We start from the raw sequence: 23,419 nt of genomic DNA, 5'->3' as shown, positions 1-23,419 counted from the left end.
ATCGCAATGGCCTCTGCCCCGTCCCCGTACGTTACCACCACCGCAACAACCGCCCGGAAAACGGGCCAGGAAAATGTTGATATCGCGAGCGGACATTTTGATTCATTGTGCAAATGTTTGACTTTCATTTAGCAGCCACCCACAGCGGCCCGTGTTCGCCCCATTCATCGTCCAACAAAAAAAAAAACCCCTTTCGACATGCCAGATTTCCATCGATGTGTATCGGAAAAACCGTTGGCATAACCGGTGGTCCTAACATTGTCCGAAATTTCTACTTCTATTTACAGAATGGCACCGGACGCTAGCGCTGCGATTGACAAACATGAACGTCCCGGAGGTGGTCGACTACCGTGATACGATAACGCTGTCCTGCAGCTACGATCTGGGCGCCCACCAATTAAACTCCGTCAAATGGTACAAGGGCAATAAGGAGTTTTACAGGTACGTTATCATCGCTCGGTACTAATCCAACCAGACGACAAAAACCCCTGCAAACTGTTTGCCCCATATCTGCTTTTTTCCGCATTACTTTACAAAACGCGGAAGGTTAAAAATAGGTGCATCTACTAGGTGTGCTCTAGCGAAGGCTGGAACGGGGAATAATAAAATTGCATCGCACAGTCTTTCCATACGATGCTCACCCTGGATGCTGTATCAGGTCGGAGGTCCTTAAATATATCCCGAACGCTGACGGTTCAATTTGTGGCAGCTCACCCTGATGCGGCATCTACTAGCAAAAACCGCCCCTTACATGCGGAAGAAACAGATAAAGGAAACAGGATGGATCATCAAAATGAGTTCGTTTCACGAAGCGTGTCAGATTGCAGCCAGGGATTTGCTTGTTTTTCTGGGAGTTGGGTATTTGTTTATGCTTTACCAGCCCTGCTTTTGCGCTTCTCCCGTGGGGTGAGGCATGCTGGTGCCTGTTTGCCTGTTACCGTCGACCCAGTGCAACTTCCTACCACCGACAACAGCAACTAACACACATCCGATCAGTGACGACTGGTCGGCTTGCACCTGAAACCTGCAATGGTCGGTACGGTGCAGTTGTTCTTTTTCTGCCTCGTGAGCCGATTGAGTTTGCTCATCGACCGTGCAAAAACCTTCCATTTTCTCTGCGCACCACACGCTCGGTGGTGATCTCGCCTCGCGTATCCATTACATTTAGTGCCATTCGCCGGTCAACGTCAGATGGCAAACAGGCGAGAAAGAAACTCGGAACGATAATGAACGTGATATCGGGGATCTGATTGAATCATTCACTCCCTGCTGCGCCGCTAGGACCAAACAACGACATACTGGAAACATCGTTTGAGACCGTGCTTCATTTCATACACTTCGAACTAGACGTAGACCCATTTAATCTAGCCCTTTTGGACCTATTGAGCCTATCGAGCACCCGGCCCCCGGACGGACGACGGAAGTTTGTTGAGATGGCAATCAACTGCATGATTGGCGAATGGCTCATCGTAAACCCACTGGAACTAGATAAATATATCATTTTTTTATATTTCGAACCATAATGATGCACGCGGTGTTCAAGAATACTTGTAAGTGGGTAACACTTTGATAACAAATACTGAGTTAGCCAAAACGTTTTCGTAGCAACATCTAGCAAAGATAGTGAAGGTATTCAAGGAGTCTTCTCCTTCATTTCCAACAGTTGGACTGGTATTGGACTTTGGAGTTTAAGCGTGTATTAACGATCCTCTGTGGATGTAATAGCATAAATCATAGGCATCTCACATGGAACAATATAGCAAATTTTAATTGAATATAGAAGATTCTAAACCGCCGTAAAGGATATTCCAGAAAATTACTCCAGAAGTTGGAAGATTGTTGGAAGACTCCGGCTATAGCTGGTATTTGTAATATTCTGCAGCAGCAATATTACCAGTTACAGTGTAATATGAGAAGCAATCTCATACTATCGACGGGAGGTCTGAGCAACAGCACTGGGGATTAGAGTAGATAGATAATTGAAGTATTCGCATACTAATGAAACTCGACCTCCTTCGCTTGGAGCATCACAATAACTCCAAGAAAAAATGCTAGATATGGCTAGCGTTAGGGCCGGAAACTTTGCAACCCAAATAAGCGAGATAAACGTGGACAACTCTCAAGATTACACGTTCATCCGAAGAAGGTGCTACTATGGCAGGACTTTTAATAAAAAGGAATTAAGTGTATCCTTCAGGAAATACGTTGGTTTTGTGGAATAATCATCAAAACAAACCTGGAAAATGTGGTCTACAGCTAGTTCCTAGAGAAAATCAGATGTATACGGTAGTCGTGTATCCTCTAAATTTCTACAACGCTCGTATATTTGCACAATTACAAACAACTGGGTTTTAAAACAAACAAGAAGTAATTCCAATACGCTTGATGCTTAAACTCCATTCCCCGTCAGGTACGCGCCAATGTTGTTTCCAAAGGTAACAACCTACCCGGTGGATGGCATCGTCATCGCGACCGACCGGCCAACCATCTGCAACCAGTATCTTTGCTCGATCCGGTTAACCGAGCTTCAGCGTTCCTCGAGTGGCGAGTTCCGGTGCGAAATATCAGGTGACGCGCCCGAGTTTAAACTGGCAAACGGGACGCGCAACATGACGGTTGAGGTGCTACCACAGGACGATCCCACCATCAACGGACTCAGTGCCAGCTATTTACCGAACGAGCTCATCGCCGCCAACTGTACCTCCGATCGGTCCAGTCTCGCCACACGACTGCTGTGGTTCATCAACGGTCGTACAGTAAGTAGCACCATTACAGTATGCTCCAAGGTTCAACGAAGCTGACAATTAAAATCACGCCACCCCCCCGGTGCTACTCTCCGGGTGTTTGGAATGTCCATGTGTGTGTGTCTGTGTGTCAACTTACCAATACCCAGCATTGGGGTGCGAAAATCGATCCTTCAATCAGTGGATAGCGCGAAGCAGTTCAAGTGGGGAGTGCACTCGTGACGTCCATTTCCAAACACCAACAGAAATGGAATGTCAGCCGCAGCGTATCTGCAAGTAATGCGGAAGCTCAGCGCGACATGTTGTTCGCGTTTAAAATCTATTTTTGTACACCCGCTCTTTAATCCCGTTTGTTGTCCTTATCTGATCGGGGTGGCCGTGGAAAGTGCGTGAAACATGAAACAGATTATCTTTGCCCGTTCGGTCATGTTCCCATGTGGGTTCCGCTCGTAATACTTGTATCCGGGATTGTTGGACAATTTTGTAGTTTACTCTTTGAATATTACCACCATGGTACACCACATGATACGATCGGAAGTAGACACAAACGTGTAATTTTCGAACAAGTTTTAATTGTCTGATCTTGAGAATAGTTGGATAAATCGATCAATTACCTTTCCTTGCGCCTTGATTTTTTTATGATACCTTCAACTTTACATAAACCTTTCCAGAACTCATTATTTATTTGCTAGAAATATTACCACTAATCCTTGGAAAAAAAGGTGCGTCCGTGCATATTTCTTTCCCTCGCTTGCTTATGGTTAAATTGTAATGACAACATATCACACAAAGCAGTTACAGGGAGTCACCGGTCAAAGCGGAAATGAGCACTTCTTTCGGGAAGGACCAACCTAAACCGCAAAGCCAACGCCAGGTTCCAGTTCGGTTTGCTCAACCGAATGTATTGCGGTTGGCAGAGTCGAGAGGTATTGATTTCAGCCGACTTCCGATCGGCAGCAAACCGCAAGCCATTCGCACCGCAGTGTAGTGGCAGCATAATTAGTACGCACGCCCGAAGACTCCCACTGCTCCCGAGACGCCCAGCCCCATACTTGGGGGGGTAGCGTTTGTTGTTTTTGGTTTGGATCTTATTTCCAACAAACGACCCTTTCATTTGCAGGTTCCGATGGAGTACTTACAGCAACAGCAGGAGACAACGCTCGAGAGCGATGGCTTCTACCTGCGTTACCGCACGCTGGAAATGCGTGTACCAGTAGATAAGCTTGTCCAGCGCGAATTAGACAACGTTATCCATATCAAGTGCATGGCCTCGGTGGACGCGATACCGTCGGTCGGCCGGGAAGCGAAGGCGGTGGTGGCGCTGCGCAGCCATCGTTCGTCGTTGTTTGGATTCGGTGGCCATAGCCGGGCTGCTGGCCGGAGCAACATCGTACCGAGGCTTGTTCTTAATTCCGACCTGAAAGACGGTAAGTTACAATATGCAACTGTCCGACGTGAAGGGTTCATTCGAGCGTGTATCCTTTGTTTTGTAGAAATATCTACATGATTAGACAGTTATATAAATTGTTTTTTTAACAAAGTTGTATTTTTGTTGTTGTATGCAGAGAGTTCCAGTGTTTTCCAAGAGAACGTTTCCATCTAAAGCAGTACTTCAATGCCATTGTCATTGTATTTTATCCAATTTTTTTATCATGGTATCAAATGAATGATCTTTTGTTAAGTATAATGTTCAGATAAATTCTAAAGATTCGTTAAACCTCAAAATGTTATGAATCCTCAATGATTCATGAACCCTATGATACTAGAGCCACAGGACCATTAACTTTTCCGCATAGTTGATATGCGACTTTTACATATCTTGTCTGTTAGACGAAGTCAAAACTCTCAAACTCTTCACAGTTCTAGTGTTCAACATCAACAATTACTTCCTACCGATATTTGGAGGAGAGACCTTAAGTTGTTTCTTACAAAATACAAGCTAATGGAATTAGATAGCTCATGGAAACATGAAGCGAAATTAACAACAAAAACTGTACCTTTTACCTGTCCACATCGTACAAAGAATCCACATCAACTTTGAGTTTAGCAATAGCTGTTAGAAGCATACATTGCATCGTTTGCCAATCAGCTGAGTTGCTTCGGTTTGCAATATAACCCGTATTCCTTTATTTCAAAAGCACACACCACGCGTCACAAACAGGCGCCCTACGTCTCATCCTGTTGGGCAGAATTACATCGAAACCTATTATCTCCTATCTCGGTGAAGAAACGATGGCTTTAGCAGTTTTCTTTTCTTCTATGCAGCGTATACAAAACAACACGGCAGCATGCACCTTCAGCAGAGGATTCCACATCCGACCGACCGAGTGGTTGGTTTTGCCTTATGGTCTTCTCGATTTTCCCTTCCTTAAGCTACTCTAAAACTGCACAGCACTCTTAAGCCGGGAAATCTTTTGAATTACTCGCATGCCCGCTTGTAGTAGGTTTGGTTTGTTTAGTAGAGAGGGGTTTTTTTTTTCGTCCGTCCGTCGTCTCTCAGCCTTTTCATCGTTTAACTATCGTTTGCTAAAATTGACTAGAATGCTCGAATTACGGTCAGTAGCAATCGACCGAATATTGGGAGAAATTTTCTTTTATACTCACACACACACACACAGAAAAAAAGCAACTACCCCCACAACCGCTTGTGGCTGCTGCGTAATAGTTTCAAACCGGATCTGTGGTCTGCTCGAGAGCGCATTCCTTTATCTTACACCGCTGCACGCTGAATCAGCAGAGCATCGAACGCACTACACAACCATGCCGCTTATTATCGAGCGCAGCCCATCCCACAGTCAGCCGGTTGAGACGATCCTTGATGGGTGTCTGTGTGTGGGCAGAGTCAAGTGCTATTGAAGAGTGGCCTGAATCGATAGATTAACTTACCAGCCAGCACCATGAGCTCGGGCGCATTTTGGCCGAGCAGCGGCCAACAGCGTTTTCGTGTATCGTGCAGCATCCGGGAGCGTGTAATCTCTGCAGCGGAAGCATAAGTTTTGCGGATGCAGCCCAAGCTCATGCACAGATTCAAGATTAACGTTGCTCTGCCGTTTGGAGTTCATTATTTTTATTTTCCCTCACTCGGTTTCGAATACCGACGGCCCGACCCCCAAAAACCGTATCAAGCACCGTATTTCGGTAACTTCTCGGCACAGTAGCTACGGATGGGCTCGAGTTGTAACAGATCCCTTATTTGTGATCAAAAACAATGGAGCTAAGATCAGGCTATTTGCAGTCAGCGGCAACCAAGGTACAGGGCCCCAGCAGAACGCAACGACCGGCACCGAAGCGGTGGAAACAATGGTCCAGTTTTCCATTTCCTTCTCCCAAACAGCAAGTGCATTCTAAAGGAATGGACGAGCTTCAAGCAGCCAATGATTTCGATTGCAAGCCACTCTTATTTCTTCACGCTTGTACCCCATTACAATGCCGATGGCTTTCCTTTACTTCGTGCGTACGTGAAATTTTACTCAAGTTGTTTAGTTTAGGTTTTTGATTCGACTCTGATCATGCTATCATATTTCTTGCATTGCCGAGTAAAAGCATACTTCTAGAATTACTTCCAAATACTTCCTAGATCTGCGACTCAGGCTTCTGTAGTAAAGCATCTTCCTTATGGTAAGATGTGCGATGAACGCTCACCCATATTGCTCAAGCTTCTGTTGTGGATATGATATGGAGAAAAAAAATTCACCCAATACCCCAAGTCAAACCCAACCTAACGCACAAAACTTCATCTTTATCCGATGCTAGAATATGTCTTTACGGGGCAACACCACATTCCGACCGGGAATAGTTCAAACCGCTTTTACACAAAAAGGGCACGGTCGACGCTAACAAAGCTAACAGCGAATAGACGAACACGTATTGGTTTTTCGATGGGTAGAAATTGGTATCGATATAGTCGGGCAAGCAAGGCATTGATTTCAGCAATGTAACAGTTCGAGAGACCCTCGTTCCGTTGTTACGTAATAAATTGCTCATCCGATACAGTGTTTCATATTTATGTTTCGGGTGAAAACAGCGCACGCTTTCGGGCGGATGGAAACGGTGATCAATCACGTGTTAACTTTTATATTAAAATTTACGATACTACATCATCTAGTAGCGACTTTTCGTCCGAAAAGCTTTTAGGGCAAAACGGTTTATTTATTTTTTTTTGTGTGCAGGAGATGGGTTTCATGTTCTCGCACCGCCCCCGGCATTAGTTTGCATTAAAACGTGCGTTGAACATTGCTTTACCGAAATAATGTGGGCAGTTTGAGGCCGCTTTAGACAATGAGCTACAATTTGCATCATTCCTTTACGCATTTCGTTTTAATTGAATTTTAGTAATTTCAATAAGCACAACATATTGCAACGGTTACCAAAAAACTAAACCTTCATAAAATCGTGTTAACGACCGTATCTATTCTTATACTTCTGAGACAATTTTCAAAGCTAAAATCAAAAACCAAACTAGAAACCATGCTACAGTGGTCGTAAAACAAAGCTGAGTAAGAGCAGAAGCAAAGGAAAATAAACAACTTGCCGTAAATCTTTTCTGTGCAGTCGTGAAAGGACACACACACACACACGCACGTACAATAAAATTGATAAGCCACTGTAGTTAAATATAACCATAAAGCAAGAATAAAACAAACACTCACACACACACACGCAATCTGGTGTGCGTGAAACGACAAATCTTACGGTGCGGGTCAACCCCGTGACGCGATTTTATTTCAACAAGGGCAACCATAAAGTAACTTTTTTAAACACTAGCTTTAATGAAAGCGTATAATAATCAATCCGGGTTTAGCGATGCGCATAACAACGAATCCTAAAAATAACTTGCCCAGCACTAAAAGTTAAGATAATCGAAAATCCAGAATCGTGTAATCTGTATCCGCCGTTTGTCGGTAGCTTTGAGATATAATTTTTACCAGCGTCTTGTGTGCTCTCTCTCTCTCTCTCTCTCTCTCTCTCTCTCTCTCTCTCTCTCTCTCTCTCTCTCACTTACTCTCTTGCGAAAGATGAATCTCCTTTTCAAGGGAGGAAGGAGCCCGTATATTTTATAAGTCAGTAATAAAATCAAGTTACTCCTTCTTGATTTTTCTATCGAGCGTTTGCGGAAAACTTTTGATCTTCGATACCTTTCCCCTCTGTTTTTTTCCGAGTTGTTTCTACTCTCCCATTTTCGCATAGCGATACTTGTGCATCTTAAGTATTGCAACATTATTCTTCCACTTCTTTCTGCACTACAACTTCGTCTCTAGCAGCAAGGGATGGGCGTTTCGGTGATGGGATTGATCCTTACGAAATCGAGTGACATAAATTTTGCTACCAACAAAACAAAAAAACAAACTACGAAACGATGGGGTGGCGCATGAATATTGGGGGCAGTCTGTGGGCCAAATGCCATCAATTTAAAGCATCATGAGAACGGTCCGAATCTGCATCCCGATATTTGCTGTTTCCCTCAGGCTGTTTGGGGATGAGGGCATTTGTTTGCATGATTTTTATTTGCTCGAGTTTATTTATTTTTTGTTCGTATATTCGGTGACAAAAAATTTCTAGCCCGTTCTATAGCTCATAAAAAAGGTAGCAAAACAAAAGGGCCAACCGTAACGAAATATGACAAAAGCAAGAAAACCAACATGGTCTTGCTCCCTTACACATAGGCAGAAAGACGCAAATTAAACCGTTCAATGAGCAGATAAGAAGCAAGCAAGCACGTTGGGAAAATCGTTGGATTTGGGCAAGCGGACAAAGGTTATGACACCGTGGACAGTGGGGAGGGTGCCCCTTTCGCCAATGTGATGATACTCACCGGCACCGGCGCGGTTCAAACCGTGCCAAACCCTGCAACCGGAAGAAACTCTGTACGAAACGTTGGCGTTTGCTAAAGCATCGGCTGTACTCCACATAACGAGCGCAAAAAGTAAACCCCTCCCGAAAAACCGTAATATGCTGCAGGATGTGAACTCCGTGAGGATGAATTATAGCCGGACAGCAGCGAGCGAAGCGAAAGCAAACACTCATTGGGGTTTATTTAAAATTTATAATATCGAATGCGGATGTAAGCACACGAAGTGCGGTGTTCGTTGTGATAAAAGAAAAGTCACAGAGGCAACACTGATTTTTGCATCCAATATAGCCCCTTCTTGCCATAGCTGCAAGTGTCGATACCCTACTACCTTCGCACCATAGAAGAATCGAACTGGACGCGATCGTTGTTTGCAACTCTTTTCACTCACGTACAACAATGCTACATTAGGGTGCTTTTATCAACATTTATTGCAGAAAGAGAAAAACAACTTGCAGGGTGCCTTCAACTTCAGCACCACTCATCGGTACGCAGAATTTTGTTTTAGTGGAGTAATGGTACTAGCAGTAAAACAGACCTATTTGAAACGATTGGCCGTTAGATAAGGCAACATCCAGACAAATTCTTCCCACGCTCGAAGCAAACAAAATTATGAAATCGTCACCCGTTACTTTTATGTTCCCATTTCGGCACAATCTCGTCCAGCATCATAAATAAGCGCAATTAAGGGTGTCCTCTACTACTGAATGGTTCCTGATAAGGTCAACGATAAGAAGTTTGAGTGGGACGGTCGGAAATATTGGAATGTTGAGCCGATTCGTTTATTCTGCTATGGAGTCTTTTGAGGTTTTCCATTTGCACTATCAAGCAGTCGATATAAAAAATACCATCCAAATTAGAGATGAGAATAATCACTCTCTTCAAGGATTTGAATCAGAGTCAAAGAGTGGGTTTAAAGAGTTGAAACCTTTACTCACTCTTTTGAGATTCATTAAAAGTATTACACTGCATTAATGTTTTTACCACTCTTTTGTGCCTATACTCACTCTCACTCTCTGTGCCGACTAGAAACTCACACAGGAGTGAGTATCACTCTATGGATTATAATCACTCCTCAAGAGTGAGTAAAAGAGTATTATCACTCTTTTGAGATTGTAAACACTAATGATGAGTGAGCAAACGTGTTTTGTCACTCTCTTTGGATTTTAAAGCCCGCCAGGGGATTTCGGGTTAGCAAGAGAGAGTAAAATGTGTTGTTTCTCTTGTTGGATTGTAAACATTGAGTAAAATAGGAATAGTATGAAAGAGAGTGACAGTGTTTTATTATACGTTTTGGAATGAAATCGATGAATAGAAGTGAGTAAAAGTGTTTTATCACTCCTTTTGGATTCAAATAATTCAGTAGGTGTGATTAATATTAAAAAATTATAATGAATAATTAACTGATGGATGTTATATACGAATAATTTTCCATGAATAAATGATGTTGTTATGAAAAAATATGGTTATTAACATCTTTTTTATTTAAAATGGTTTATTATAAAGAAAGTAAAATGGTAAAAAGTTAAAATGGTATATTGTAAAACAATAGGATGCAATCGGTCATTTATGGGCACCGAGAGATAGCAAGATTTTTTTTCATTCACCTTGATACCGTACAAAACACGTTTGCTCACTCAGTCATCAGTGTTTACAATCTCAAAAGAGTGATAATACTCTTTTACTCACTCTTGAGGAGTGATTATAATCCAAAGAGTGATACTCACTCCTGTGTGAGTTTCTAGTCGGGACAGAGAGTGAGAGTGAGTATAGGCACAAAAGAGTGGTTAAAGTCATAAAAACTCTTCGTGCTGATTTTTACTCATTCACTCTCTCGAAGGTTTTAAATCACTCACTCACTCTTACTCAGCGTGCACATCTCTAATCCAAATACACTACAGAGCTATTAGTTCATATGGTTTAATAATTCATAATAGAACAACCATTTTTGATTGCCACAAAACCGCTTGAGGCTCCGTAATATTTTTTTGTATATGTGTAAATGTGTTTTGAGATAAATAGTTGAATAATTATAATATTTAAACAATCCTTACTCATGCTATCCCGAAGGCTGTTGCATCTACATTATATGCTATCCCTTAGACTTACGATAGAAATCCCTTACCCATTCGACCAATATGCTCGTGCAACATATTCAGGTTAAGCCATTAAACCCCACCCAGTCGGTGTACCAAGCAGGGGGCTCATAAAAGCAGATAACAAGACCGAAGCCCTTCTAAAGCGGTCGGGGATTAGGTGACGTCGTGTATCGCTAGTTTGTCGGTGATTTTAGCGACCCGTGCGGATACATAGCTGCACAACAAAAAAGAGGAAAAACAATATTGCACCACAAGCGTTTCGCCGGTAGCCGATCACACACGCGTGGTGGCAACTGAGTAAAATGGCAAGCTGAAAAGGTATTTTACGACATCGTCCGATGTGGATTTGATCGGAAACGGATTTTTGTTTTCTCCGCAGCGTGTGGCCGGCAGATGGGAGATGTATTGTTCATAATTCGTCTGTGTGCTTCGTACGCAAGAATGTGAACGAAAAACCAACACCAAAAATACACATTTCATTTTACTGCATTGCATTCATATTGTAAAAGGACTGGGTATTGGGATTTTTACGCAGTTATACAATCATTTATGAGTAACATTTTTTTCAGCCCACTGTTACGGGTCCTTCGCCGAATGCTGCCGAATTCGGTGTCGCTAGCAGTTCTTGGAGATACTTTTGTCTGCGTCAAGCGCGCCACGCGGATGGTAATTTGCTTGGGAAAACATTACACACGCTGCCAGCTTCCCATCGACAGTCAGTGCGAAGGATCAGGAGCATAAAAATGAAAGGAAATAAAATTCGCACTGAATTATGAATCACATCATGCACACCGGTGCACCTGTGCTTCGCGGAACAAAGCACTTCCAGCGTGTGTGTGTTTGTGCGAAAAAGGGGAGCTGGGTGGAATAAGGGTAAACATAAATTGAAATTGGATTATTTCGCCATACACACGAATCGTTGGGTTTATTTGATCAACTGAAGTCGCGAAGTGGGGAAGATTAGTGACCGGGCTGGGTTTGCAATAAATTGAGGGTGGGGGGCCTTAATGAAGGGTGTGAATGAACACTCAACGCCCGAGAGGTTAGATTACATGGCGATCTTGTTTATGCTCGGTGGTTCTCGGCCATCAATCGCAAGAGCCATTAAATGTATGCTAGCGCTGACGTTATTTACGACTGAATTCATCAAGCAGGAACATATTGAGCGAAATGGACAGTTGGAAAACTCTTAGCTCTCTCTTGGAAGCTAATATTCTTTAATTTATTTTGCTTGCTACTATGAAAATACACAGTCTTATGTGTCTCCTTATTTGCATGTTTTTACAGCGCAATCCCTTCTACTACTGACATCAATTGCCATCGCCAGCTGGCGGTGGTACAGTGGGCAGGATCATCGATTCCTACTAGACAACCGACCCTGAAGTCAAATCATCCGTTATCGGTTTCAGCTGTGCAGCAGCAATTAAACGGCAATTTAACAAAACGTACTGCTCCACAACTTCGGCTGGGTTCCAACGGATGCCAGCACCATTCATACCAGCTGTTATCACTCCAGTGATGATCTTGAAATGGTATCAGTAAATGAAAAGAACAATTTTGTTTTAGCCGTTGAGGGGAAAACAGACTTTCAGTACACGAAAAGGCTCTCGTATTTGCCACAATTGTCGCACCCAAATAAGCTGTTAAGGCTAGGCTAAATTTCAACCTTCCAATGGATCTGTTCTGGCAGTCCCATTGGCAGCGATACAAAATTCTCATCTAATATCACCGGTACCAGACTCCTTCGTCGTACGCTAGAATTGGCCAAGGCAGCCAATGATGACAGACGACGGTCTCCGTGGTCTCCTAGAACTACCGAGAGAAGCATTCAAACTAATTGAAAAGATTGATGGAATGTAAAATTGATGGAAACAGATTGATGCAGACGGAGAATGCTTCCCCCAAAGGTTTAAAACACTTCCTTTGCCCTTTCCTTTTATCCCCGTACAGCAGAAAATGATGAAATATTTGCGCCAAACAACAACATCAACAACAACAACAACAACAGCTTCACGTGCTACCAATACACACATTAAAAAAGACTCACGGCTGTACCATCAAGGAAAAGGTCTCCCCGATCAAAATAAACAACTTTTTGGGTAAAGTTTGGGCAGCAAACATGAAACACGTTGTGTGTACTGTTTTCAAAAAAAACCCTTTTTGCAACATAAAGAGAAAAAAAAACGAAATAGAAAAGCCGAAAATATGAAAGCGTACATTTGAATCAGTGGACGGATGCACGGGAAAGGAAGCGAAATGGTAACGCAATGGTACGGCAAGAAAAAAGAAACTTAGTTTAGAAGAAGGATTTGTAAATATTGGAGTTCAGCGACGAAAAGGAAATTAATAAACATTCATTTACACACCCTTATAAAGGGGATCAAGCCAACACGCACACACAGAAAACACACGAAATCACGAAAGCAGCAATGGGCGGCGGTAAATTCGCAGCGAAAGTAAAACATAAAGTAAACTTTTTTTCATGGCAAAGATAAGGCAATTACATTATCACGCACACTCACACACACACACAAACAAACATACATATACACAGCAACAGTCACACACTTGCATAAGAAGGAGCGTATGTAACAATTTGCGCAGATGAAACCAAACCAAACAACAAGAAAAAAAAGGGAACGAACAGTTCGAAAACGAAACGAGAACAGCAAAAACAAATAAAATAAAATGAAAACATGAAAGAGCCGCAGTGATTTGCTTTGCATTTGTTGAATTTTGTTGGCAGTTTTTGCTGGTGGAGTTGTTTGGGTACTTTGTTTCACGTATTGATGACCAACGAAATGGGGAAGTAGTATTGCAGAAAACTATTCTACTATGATTTTAGTAGATCACTTTGAAGGAGAACATATATTTCAGTTTTTTTAATATCTATTAAATACCTTATATGTTACTTAATATTATTTTATTTTATTTTATTTTGTATTACTTAGCTTTATTTTAATTCAATAAATTCTTATTTTCTTTATGGTATTTTATTTTCTTTTATTTAAAAAAAAGTCAGTAAAATGGTATCAAGTTTCCAGCTTCAGTATCACTCACTGAACCAAAACCCTTCCTGTAGCATTAGTCCCTATTCATCAACACGTTTTTTCCCCCGTTGTATCACACCATTTTGTACCGGATACGGTGTCTGGACGCCAGCCCAAAAGCTGGCACACATTGTGAGACCAAAATTTTGGGAATACCATACGTCTGACCACGATTTTGACATCTTTGCTCGCTTTAGACAACACGGAACGGAACTAGGTGCATGTACGTGTTCCGTGGTTTAGCACAATCGATTCGTTGATTTGGCTTTCCCTAAACACCGAAAAGCGCAACCCTGCCCCGCACACACAAAAAAAGCCAACTGTTGTTGCGGTGCGTGTGCCCATTTGTACGTGCCCCTGCATGTAGCTGTGTGTCGATCACCGGTCAGCGGTATGCAATTGAACATACCATAAAACATAACCTTTACCATGGATTTACCGCATCGTCAATCCGTTGTACTACCGTTTAGCCACATTTGTAGCCAGACACAACCAGGGCAAGGAAGATGTGTGCAAAGGAAAAGGTATTTGCCACATGTCTCACTCATTTCCCACCACCCTTTATGCTAAGGAGAGCACACACACGCACCAAAAAAGGCACTACCATGTACGTAAACAGAGAGGGACAAATGGTTTGGAAGTACCCGGAAGCATGGGAACATTTCTACTAGGGGGTAAACCCCACTCAAGAGTGATTTAGAACTGACCGAATAACCGATGTGGTGAGGTGGATTCGATCTACCCTTCACGTTGCTGCTGCCGGAATGCGAGCCTACCTACCGGAGCTGTGCACTGTGATGATTAAGTTGTCAGTTGAACTGCCCTACAATAAACCATGTACCCTCTCTTCTGCTCCAAACCCATGGAGCACTACCGAATGTGCTTAAACAATTACTGCTTCCGAACTGTGAGGCTTTCCATCTTCCTTGTTGTTTACTATGCGACACGTATGCACTGGGGTTTGATTCGTTTTCCGAAGAGTTGCGGCTGGAGATGATATAGTAGAAATAATTTCCTAAATCAAACAAATCAAACTCATCATTTCCAATGCATAAAATTGATGGAATGATTGGTGTAGTATGTTGAAAAATTAACATGTTATACCAACGACTTGAATCCATGGTTATATTAATAGTTGTAAGAAAAACTCCTTATGCTTCTTTTCCACACAAAATAATACCACTTCAAAGTGTAAACAATTTGTTTAACAACCTGTGTAAGTGTGACCAATAATATCTTAATCAATTCTTAATAATCTCGAGTGGCGGTCAAATGTCAATGTGGTAATATTGATTGAAAGTGAAAATAAAACAATTTGTATCGGACACACACTAGCCATTTAACTGTTGGGCCATTCCCCTATCATCAGGATGATGTTTGCTAACATACATGGGAACCAAAACCCCATCCTCTCCACATCTTCACAATAGCTTTAGTTGATTGAAGATTTGTGCTATTATCTGTGGATACAATTTTCGTTGGCATAAATAACTAAACACGCTCTTCGGTCTTCGGAAAATGGCTCTGCCATGTACGTGATCGGAAGCCCTTTAATGTTATTGTGTTGAATACCCAAACTTACACTATTGACCATCGTTGCAAGTTCCTTGCTGGATTCTCTAGACAACTTTCATCTGAGCAACATATCTTTAATATCTCAACTTAGCCTTGAAGCAATTTTAGAATTTTAAAATTCCACAAAAATGAGTACAATGCTACAAATATCTCCTTCTGACTTTTACCCAAACACAATAGCGATCATAAAACAATCATAAATAAACACCATGACGGATGCTAGGACGGACAATAGACTCCAGCAGAGCAATAGAAAAATCAGCACCCACAGCTAACTAATCTACCTTCTAAGTAAACACTCACCAAATTCCTCAATTATCGTCCCTATATCCATCACCTTGCATCCAATTAAGCAGAATTCGACTCGCGATACATTCCCATCGGCATGTAGTTTCTGATGTCATCGGAAAATCGGAAGGTGAGATCGGAGCCACACACCGGACGCTAATTATTTACGATCTCCTCAGACATTGCTAACCACAACGATGCGCTTCATCGATTCAGAGACCGTCCAGCGCCCCCCTAGTCAACGCATCAAAGCGGTCGAAGCCTCGCCCGAGTAATGACTTTATTCCGCATGGCAATTAATCAACCTGCTCACCACGGCGCTAACCGGTACGAAATGGAAGTGTTCGGAAAGGTGCCGAAGATTTTCACGGCCGGTACTCAATTAGTCAACCTTGGAACGTACTTGTACCCTGTATTGGCAGAAAAAGGGCGGACTAGTATCACCGGTCACGGTGATTATTGCTTTCTGCCCGTTAGACGAGCGAAAGGTGAAGCTTGCCTGGCGAGAGGTTCCAGCGCTCAATGCGCCGCTAAGCTGCGTTTTGTCTTCGCCTAATCGGGCTTTAAATCATCTACCTTACACTTCTGCACTTCATTCTTCTGCTTCTACTACTTCTGCACAGATTCTGCCCCAAAATCTGACTGATAGACGCCTTGCTTCGCGGTAACAGCTCCAGGCCGAGTGAACAATATGTGCTAGTATGTATGCCGGGAGAAGGTGCAAAACCGACAGACGAGGTTTCGGGCTTGACTCTACACTCTTCACGCCTGCCTTTCTCTTTGGTTTAATTTCCTCGCAGAAGAAAAATGGCTGATAGCAATGTTTATACAACTTTCAGTGACACTCATTATTATGTAAATAAACTTGAGACGAATTGATTCAACCTCTGCTCTCCGGGCGACGTTTTACGCGCAGCAATGTGATTCCGAAACCTGTACCAGCAATTTTCTGCCAGCCAGATTTTCCCGAACCTCGCAACGCGCTCCCGCATATCCGCGGGGTTTGGCGGCCGTGAACGTGATCCAGCTGGTGCCGCACGACAGCAACACGACGATGCGGATGAATGTCCTTAAGGCGAAACTGCGCGGAGCGGTGTCGAGATGGAAAACAAACTTCAGCCGGCTGCTGCCTACCCCGTGGGTTTGTTTTGCTTGTATTGATTAAGGTAATTAGTTTTTTAAATACTGATTAATTTTAACAGCTTGCCAGCCTACGATGAGCAGCGCAAATGGTGGAATGGAACAACTGCCAGCACAAGAGGCGGGCGCAACGTTAGCCGCAGGATGATGAATCGTAACATCATTGTGCCAAATAGCCTCGAAACTAATGTGTCAATGCTTCACGGCACGGTTTCGAGAATAATATCGCTTCAAAACAGGGTTGGTTAGGTATAGGTCCTGCTTGAATAACCACTCCTGGAACGTTACTGTTTACATATGACTACAGAAGCAGGCAGAAGTACGTACCCTGCATAATATCCAATTCCTGCCTTTGGGCATCCATTCCACACCAACCAACCATAGATTTGTAATTATATCATGCAATGGTAATTTATATTATACATTCATGATGGCGAAGTGGCGAAGTATGCGCATCCCTATGCTGCAAATAATCTTTCCGTTTGCTTCTGCTCCAACCAATAGCCGACAAACCGATAATGCAGATCGATTACAGACCAAAAGCCGTGCTCAACATTTCTACATCAACACATTATGGGGAAAAAAAAGAAACGTAAAGGTATTATAAAACCTTTCACCACGATTGTCTGTAAAGCCCTATATCATGACGAAGCGCTAGCACTTGCATGAATCCAACGGAAGTAGATCAAACACCTGCCGGATAAATCGCATTAGCATAACTTAACTACAAACGCCTGAAAAACGTTCACCGATTGTTTACCAATCATTGACTTGCAATCGAGGCTACGAATTGATTCTCGCCTTTCCTATAGTGTGCTGCTATTCGCTCTATCCATGTTACCGGTCATTTGGGGTAGTGATGGGTCATACCACTAGGTAGGCAGTGAGTTCGTTAAATTGATGCCAAGTTTGATGCAATCTCCTTATGTCGGAGTCATGACACAACAGCTCGCTCAGTTAGTTCGAAGATTACAGCAGGCTCAACAATCAACAAACTGACGAACCTACCTGTTCTTACGGTCACCAACGGATCTGAGTCGTGTATACTCGCTGCTGGACTCGTAGTCTTCAACTTCAACGGGCCACTTACGGACTTGTGTACGGACTCGGTGGGTGCGGGTCTAACTACCCATCACTACATCTGCGGTTTGGCCAAATCCATCACAAAGCGTGAAACAGTGGTGCGTACGGAATGCCTCCAAGCATCTCCGGATCGGTGGAGTAAACAGAATCTTAGCACAAGTGGAAGCGGAGAGTAGAAGGTTGAATAATGCACGCGGGGCGGATCGTGGTACCATAGGTCCTCGGCCTCAGGAAACAACTCACTTTGGACGTCGCGCAGCAGAATTATTTATGGCGATGAATAATTTTGGCTCATTATTATTGCGCTTTCGCCCCCTTTTTGGCGTCATCGAGACCAGGTCTGGATCGAGAGTGGAAATGGTAACACGGCAAAAGCGCCACTGCAACTGCGATCCCTGCTAGACAGTGGAACCCTGTTTTGTATGCGCCACACTCTGAGTTCCGCATCGAGTCGGAAAACTTTTCCACCAAACGTGTCAGAGCAAGGCTGGAACACTGGGAGGTAAGTGTGGGTTCATTTTTCAGGGGGAGGGGGGGGTGGTTTGTTTTCTTCCGTTTCTTCATTATTGAACCACCCCATCGAACTCATTTTCGGCCGGGGCAATCATTTAGGTACGAGCGAACGGACACTACTACTCCTGCCGTCCACATCCAACCGATACATTTCCGTGTTTGACTTGGGTCTTGCTTGCGCTCTTGCTTTCTTCTTTCAACACCATTTTGAAAATTGCCAAACAACGCATTCCACATCGTTATCGGTTTGCCGGTAACGACCGGTACCAGATTTTGGGTACAGCGCGCGTCGGTTGTTTCGCTGCAGTGATGCATTAATATTCATGCTGTTTGATGTCCATCTCGTGATAAAACGGAAGACCAATTTGAAAACAAATAATTAGCCAAACCGCTTTCCGCAATACTTTAATTGTTCTCATTCTTTGACAGAACAGAATGAATGTCCTGTGCAGCGCATTCGTTTCCATCTTGAAACAAACTGACTTTTGAGGAACAAATATTCGGACCGTTCAACCATTTAAAGGAGGAAAACACTTTAAGCTTTTTTACGTGAGAGAAACCGTTTCAATGCCTCACAATATTCACACCACTGCATCACTTTCAAGCAAAAATCCGAACCAAAGTAACTAGATTAACTTTTCGTTGTAATTATGACATCCCGTAACACGGTCATCCTTCCCAGCCACATACAACCCGAGAACAAAACATAAAATTAATTAAACATTAAATCCACATAACACACACACACATACACAAAAACACGAGCCCCCTCGGCTTGGTTCCTTGCGCGATAGCAACTACAGCGCGAATGGTGTACATTTTGTGCGGCCAAAACACGTGTGTCGGAAGCCAAGATGCACGTGACCAATGGCTTGAGAAGTTCGAATGGGGGCCAGCAGCAAATGCTGCAACATAATCTTTTCGCCGGTAATACCAAACTCGATCATATCGGGTGGAATTCACCACAGGATATTCGCGAAGCTTTTGTGCTTTGTTCAGCGATTACGAGTGCCGGCTGGTATGCAGTGGCTGATAAAAGTAAATTTTAATACGCTTACAAACTGCAGGAAAACATTAAAGTCTGAAGCAAAATTGTATCGAAATGGAAGATCAGTAGTAAAGTGGTAAAAGTTGAAATTTATTTACTTAATTGAGTTTATATACTTTTATTGAAATAGCATAGTTTTCGATATAACTAGTACCGAAGTAGCCAGAATTGCTTAAAGCAGCCAATTTGGCAACGCTAAAGATCGATCTTTAAATAGGTCGTTTGCAGTAGATAACCAGCCTTGAAGTTCCGCGAACTTTTTAGCAACCTTTAAGCAGCCCTCGGCCAAAACGTCTAAAAATGTGAATGCCTGATTACACGGTGGAGCTGTTCATATTTATTGCTTTATGTTTCTTTTTTCTTATTCATTAATTATCATTTTCTGAGATTCGAACCTAGGGGGGCAGAACAACTACTTTACTAATTCGGCCATTTAGTTTTATTACGTCACACCCTACAAAATACATATATAAATGATACCAATCTAAATGGAAAAATTTAACCTTTTCGTGTACATTCTTTTTCATGTTTTGTCTATTTAGGAATCAATTGTTATTCCGGATTTTTTCTTAAATTATTGCAAAATAATTGTATATATATTTTTACGTATCGTTGGCTTTTTATTACACAATAACACAAAACAAACGAATGCCACTTATTACCACTTTCAATCGGCGGGTGCTACGAACTTTGTCGTAGTTTGTGAGCCTTAATCACAGAAGAGTATGCGCTACGAACTATGTTACAGGAGCAGATATCCTCGCGATCGCAAGGATATGATGACTGGAGTACATAAGGAGGACCCTCATCCTTAACCGTACGCATGAATCAGATGCGAATTGGAATCCAGCACGATGATTTAATACACCTTTACGCGGATTAAAACCATTTTATTTTCACTTACAACTTCCCGAAACGGATGGCGTCGTTTGAGGAGCCGTCATTTGACAGTAGAGCTATCATATTGTAAACAAAGTTCCATCGAGTACCGTGTGCTTCCAAAAGAACCGCATAGGTACGTCGGGAACCTTTAACTGACTACTTTGGAACTCAATAGTTCCATCGTGCGCTGCGTGCGGTTTAAGCACCCCCAAGGTTCACACACGGTTCGCTTTTTCATTAAGCAGCCCTCTAGCAGCGTTATGATTCGATTTCAAACGTTTCAGGCTATTTGGGTAGTAATGTAATATAAAACTTTTATTAACCCTTCGGCCGTTATGCTAATTTCTTAGTATTGCTTCTAAAATTAAGGAGCTTTTAATTAGTAGCAATTTTTATTATTTTTCCCCCATGTACCTCAAAAACAAAATGTCCGAATAAAAACATAACTTCAGCAATGTTGCTCCCATTGGAAACAAATCAACTTTAAACTTTTTTTAAACTATGTTGATGACAATTGACTGCCATATAACGTCATCCAAACGTAACCATCGCCATCGTCATCTGATTCAATCTGTTCCACCTCATCAAATTGCTATTTCTTTCCCTTTACACTGTTCGCACTGAAGCTGTCCTCGCCGGGATATAAAATCATAACAAAGGGCACGAGCCGTACTTGCCGTACAGCAAAAGTAACAACAAAGCCCAACCCAAGAAAAAAGCCCCAAAATCCTTACCAAAAACGACAGCATCGCACACCCTTTCGCACGTTTTCGGCACACCTCACGCCACAGAATGGCATGAAAAATCAACTTCATGGTCACTGGCATAAAAGACACCACATTCTTTCCCCATTACTGGTGAGAAATATATGCTCCTCTCCTCCTTATCCAGACGTAGCGGAAGGAGCAACCCGATTTTTGTACACACATGTGCGAGGTGCAGTGCCCGCCGGTTTGGCACACAGAAGGCCGGCCTTCTACCTGCAACACCGAGTCGTGGGACCTTCGTATGGCTGGTTATGAATAGGGAAATGAAGATTTTGTTTCCTTCTCGCTATGAAAAATGTAGTTACGGCAGGTCGCTGGTAGAATAAAACAACAGAAGAACTTCACTAGAGCATTTACTTATTGCCAGTAAAAAAAAGAGCTTTTCCCATTGCTTTGGCGCTCAAACAAAACAACACATACACACACTGGGATGCATATGAGAATTTTTTAACAATTTCATTCATTGTAGTGTTGCTACAAAAAAAAAGAAAATTGAACGCAATAACAACGTAAACTTTAAAACAAATAAGAAAGAACACCGACACAATGCCAACACCTAGCGCTTTATCATTTTTCGCCCTGGTTTAGCTTCACGTGTGTCTCGCCGTATCGCATCAGTATGCGCAACACTGAAGAACGAAATAGCCAACAACGACAACAACTAATACTTGCCCAAAAAAACCCGCTGAAGACCAGGACATCTGCTCAACAAAGCAGATTGTCGAGAGAAAAAAAACGCTAGCACCCCAGTTCTGTGTGGAGGAAACGAAACAACGGACCTTTTACCCTGTCTCCACAACCTACCGCGATAAGGGCAGAGAATTTCTGGAGCGTGTGGGGTGCTGGAAAACGTTGAACCAAACAGCCGGCCGGGATTTCTTCTGTTGGAAAAATAGTATTTCCCTTTTTTCCGCTTTTTTCCCGTAAGTTCTTCAGCTGCAGTAAACCTGAAACTCCTTGAACGGAAAGGAAATCAAACCGCTCGCACGTTGAAGCTAACACTGCACAGAAGTTCGAGTTCCGAACGGGAAGAGAAATACACAACCCAGCAAACAAACAAAACAGAACAAAACATAAATTTACATATTCTTTCGCTAATCTTTTGACACACTTTTTTACCCGCCATACACCTTAAACCATTTCATGCGGAAAGAGTTTGCCCCGCCAGTGGAACTCACTCGAAAGGTGGGTTTTGAAGCGCTGAAGCAGAATCGGGTTCTTGAGCCGAGCTTTATGACTTGCCTTTAGCCCACGATGCGGTCCCATTTCGGGCTCGATTTCATATTCCTACGAATCAGTTTTATTTTTCGTTTGTGTCTGCAGCCCACTCAACCCATCACTGTGTTGCTGGTTTGTCAATGCTTTTCGTTTTCATTCGCTGCATAATATTGCCCTTCTTATCTTGCTGTTGGCTACCAGCAAAGGAAAACACAACTCTTTTCGCCATCCATGTTCGATACAACGTACAAGGAAATTCGTCTCAAGTTGAGCATTTACATTCGAATTACTCTGTTACGGTTTTTCATCTTTGTCTCCTCCGCTCCCTACCCATCCTCATCGCAATCCCTTAGGACAAGTTCAGCCCTGTCGCGCTAAAGCCAACGCGAGTCGCTCAAAGTCATCTGTGTCAAAGCAAACAAAAAACAAAAAAGAATGAAGAAAAAGAAACGAAATAAAAAACCTACCTTCTGTTTCATTTGTTTATTTTTATTATTACTTATTCCCTCTTCCGGTACGTAAAATGAATCCAGCAAAATGCTTCGTTTTGCACAAACTGCCAGCTAAACGGGGATTTTTTTTTCTTTCGTTCGTTCGACCGCTTCATTCAACTCAATCGATTCATGCTGATGGCAAATGGAAAACTTTTCCTTCGACCAGTTTCCGCTTTTCCCCACCAAAAAAAAAATAGCGATTTGTAGGTACGAAGCGTGCAAAAGCGAACGCGCCGATTTGCATCCTTCACTGCATCCGTTTGTTTTTTTTGTTTGGGTGTTGCGAGAGCGAGGAATTGGAAAGCAAAACTATGTTATTTGATCGCTTCGAGCGCGGCTGGATGGCCAGCTGTGCGAAAGGTGGCGGAAAATTGCCGCCAAATTGCTGCTTTAATCGACTTTTCATGACATATTGATTTGTAAAACTTTGCTCGTATGTAGATTACAGTCGTTTCGATATCAGGGCATTTTATCATTTTCTTTGCAGTTTTCCGGCGGAGGTTTAAAAGGTTGCCCGATGCATCAGTTTTCCTACGTATTCGGTTTTTCTCTTCTGCTTGTCTGAAAACTATGTTAAAACTGTTTAACTGCATACACTCAAAACACGCAAATGAAGAGCTGTAAACAACGAAAATAATCAATGCTTTGATGGTCAACTATCAACTTACAG

At 42.6% G+C, this 23,419-nt stretch overlaps 1 protein-coding gene across 1 annotated transcript in view; it reads left to right on the top strand.

Annotated features, from left to right (window-relative positions):
- The window catches only part of LOC128307080 (uncharacterized), a 40,990-nt gene extending 27,606 nt beyond the window's left edge, over positions 1-13,384 (top strand). Inside the window, exons 2-5 of the mRNA XM_053044800.1 lie at positions 288-441; positions 2,411-2,756; positions 3,865-4,171; positions 11,979-13,384. Of these exons, the coding sequence (XP_052900760.1) occupies positions 288-441; positions 2,411-2,756; positions 3,865-4,171; positions 11,979-12,073 (902 nt within the window). The 3' untranslated portion in view covers positions 12,074-13,384. The remainder of the gene's footprint in view (positions 1-287; positions 442-2,410; positions 2,757-3,864; positions 4,172-11,978) is intronic.
- The last annotated feature ends 10,035 nt before the right edge of the window (positions 13,385-23,419 follow it).

Source organism: Anopheles moucheti, chromosome X (assembly GCF_943734755.1).
Source record: "Anopheles moucheti chromosome X, idAnoMoucSN_F20_07, whole genome shotgun sequence".
NCBI lineage: Eukaryota > Metazoa > Arthropoda > Insecta > Diptera > Culicidae > Anopheles > Anopheles moucheti.
The sequence above is the reverse complement of the archived record's forward strand: the minus strand, read 5'-3'. Positions and strand labels throughout refer to the sequence as shown.